The sequence below is a fragment of the Sitodiplosis mosellana genome, unplaced genomic scaffold, assembly GCF_009176505.1.
Source record: "Sitodiplosis mosellana isolate CC-2019 unplaced genomic scaffold, AAFC_SMos_1.0 Smas_scaffold_3259, whole genome shotgun sequence".
NCBI classification, from domain to species: Eukaryota; Metazoa; Arthropoda; class Insecta; order Diptera; family Cecidomyiidae; genus Sitodiplosis; species Sitodiplosis mosellana.
Genome location: NW_022598501.1, coordinates 1 through 1,963, shown reverse-complemented (window position 1 = coordinate 1,963; position 1,963 = coordinate 1). Strand labels below are relative to the sequence as shown.

Sequence of the window (1,963 nt, the reverse complement as noted above, 5' to 3'; positions counted from 1 at the left end):
CAAGCTGCATCAAGTGCACGCATCAATGAATCGACCAATCAGGTGGCCGAATGCATTGATTTGATCTGTGACGATGTCGAACCATCACCAGAAGTTGACAGCGATCAAACTGAGCGAAATGCTGTGCGACAAGGAGGAAACCAGCGACGAAAGCGGAAAATTGTTGATGGAACGACGTCGGATGGCAGTGCGAAGAAGAGACGAAAAACGGGCCTACGATCGACACTGAAAACCGTTCCGGAATCGACTTCAGGTGAGACTTTCGATTGACACACGTAAAAACATTGGAGTTTTGATTGTGATTTTGAAATTTTTCCGTAGAAGTGACATTGATTGACCTGACATTGAACGACATCGAGGGTTCTGAACAAATGAGCAGTATCAGCAGTCAACCAGTTCGAGAGGACGGTGCTGACTCGAACGGAGTTGAAAAACCAAGCGCATCGACATCGAACGCGAAACAGGTGGCAAAGAAGAAGGGTGGTGTTGGAAAAAGCGAAGGTGAATGCGGATCGAAGGGACATAAGTGCGCATTTTGTGGGTTCACAGCCCCAAGTGAATCACAGCTGGTCAGACACACGCGCACTCACACCGGCGACAAATCATTCAAATGCGAAGTTTGTGCGAGAGGATTTACTGTCAAGAGTCATCTCAAAGGCCACATGAGGACCCACGCGAATGACTTCCCGTTCCGTTGCTCGATTTGTCGACAAGGATTCAAGGTGAAGAAGGCGAAGGAAGCGCATGAAAAGAGCTGCGATCAACGTCGATTCGAATGCTTTTTGTGCAAATATTCAACTTTGAAAAAATCACATTTAGTCGTACATATGCGCACTCACACCGGCGACAAACCATTCAAATGTGAAGTTTGTGCGACAGGATTTGCTCAAAAGAGTCATCTCAAAGGCCACATGAGGACCCACGCGAATGACTTCCCGTTCCATTGCTCGATTTGTCGACAAGGATTCAAGGTGAAGAAAGCGAAGGAAGCGCATGAGAAGAGCTGCAATCAACGTCGATATGAATGCTATTTGTGCAAATATTCCACCTTATACAAACCAAGTATAGTCAAGCATATGCGCACTCACACCGGCGACAAACCATTCAAATGCGAAGTTTGTGCGAGAGGATTTACTGTCAAGAGTCATCTCAAAGACCACATGAGGACCCACGCGAATGACTTCCCGTTCCGTTGCTCGATTTGTCGACAAGGATTCAAGGTGAAGAAGGCGAACGAAGCGCATGAAAAGAGCTGCGATCCACGTCGATTCGAATGCTATTTGTGCAAATATTCAACTTTGATCAAATCAGATTTAGTCAAGCATATGCGCAAACACACCGGCGACAAACCATTTCGTTGCTCTCATTGCTCGAAACGATTCGTCCAAAAAAGTAATTTAAATCAGCATATGAACCGTCACCACAATAAAACGAAATGATTTTGGTAACGCATTCAAAAGACGTTCCACCGTCGAAAGATGTCTAGAGACACGTTGAATGTAGTTTTTTTGATTGTATCACATTCAGAAATTTATGTTTATCACTTGCTTGTGCACAAAAGAAAAGAATCTCATAAAATTTGTACAAAGATTGATGAAAATCGACTCGAAAATGTTTCAGTTTAGTTTATTTGATAGAATAAAAATCGAATTGGAACAAAGTTCCAGACACAGAAATATCCAAATCGAAGAATTACCACAAAAAACATTTAATACGAGTGAATAAAATGATAGAAATGAAAGTATAAATCCGTTTTGTTTTTCTTATTTCATTACAAAGCTGAAATTCGACTGGAGAATGGTTTATTCTGTCGAAAAGAACATATGAGTTGACTGAATTTCGAAGTATTTCTCAATCAAACAAATTGAAAGAAGAATTGGGAATCGGTCATTGAAGTATTAAAGTCGATAAAGAACCAATGCCGATTTTACGCGCATATTAAAGTGAACTTTGGTTGTGAGCT

The 1,963-nt window shown here is 42.0% G+C and overlaps 1 protein-coding gene across 1 annotated transcript; it reads left to right on the top strand.

Moving 5' to 3' along the window:
* The first annotated feature begins 6 nt into the window (after nt 1-6).
* Nucleotides 7-1,748, top strand: LOC129571760 (zinc finger protein 84-like). The gene is made up of 2 exons (XM_055451617.1): nt 7-253; nt 322-1,748. The coding sequence occupies exon 2, from the start codon at nt 372-374 to the stop codon at nt 1,437-1,439; it is 1,068 nt and encodes a 355-aa protein (XP_055307592.1). The 5' UTR covers nt 7-253; nt 322-371; the 3' UTR covers nt 1,440-1,748.
* The last annotated feature ends 215 nt before the right edge of the window (nt 1,749-1,963 follow it).

Coding starts and splice junctions, on each gene's coding strand:
- LOC129571760 (XM_055451617.1), top strand. CDS start 372: ATGAGCAGTATCAGCAGTCAACCAGTTCGAGAGGACGGTGCTGACTCG.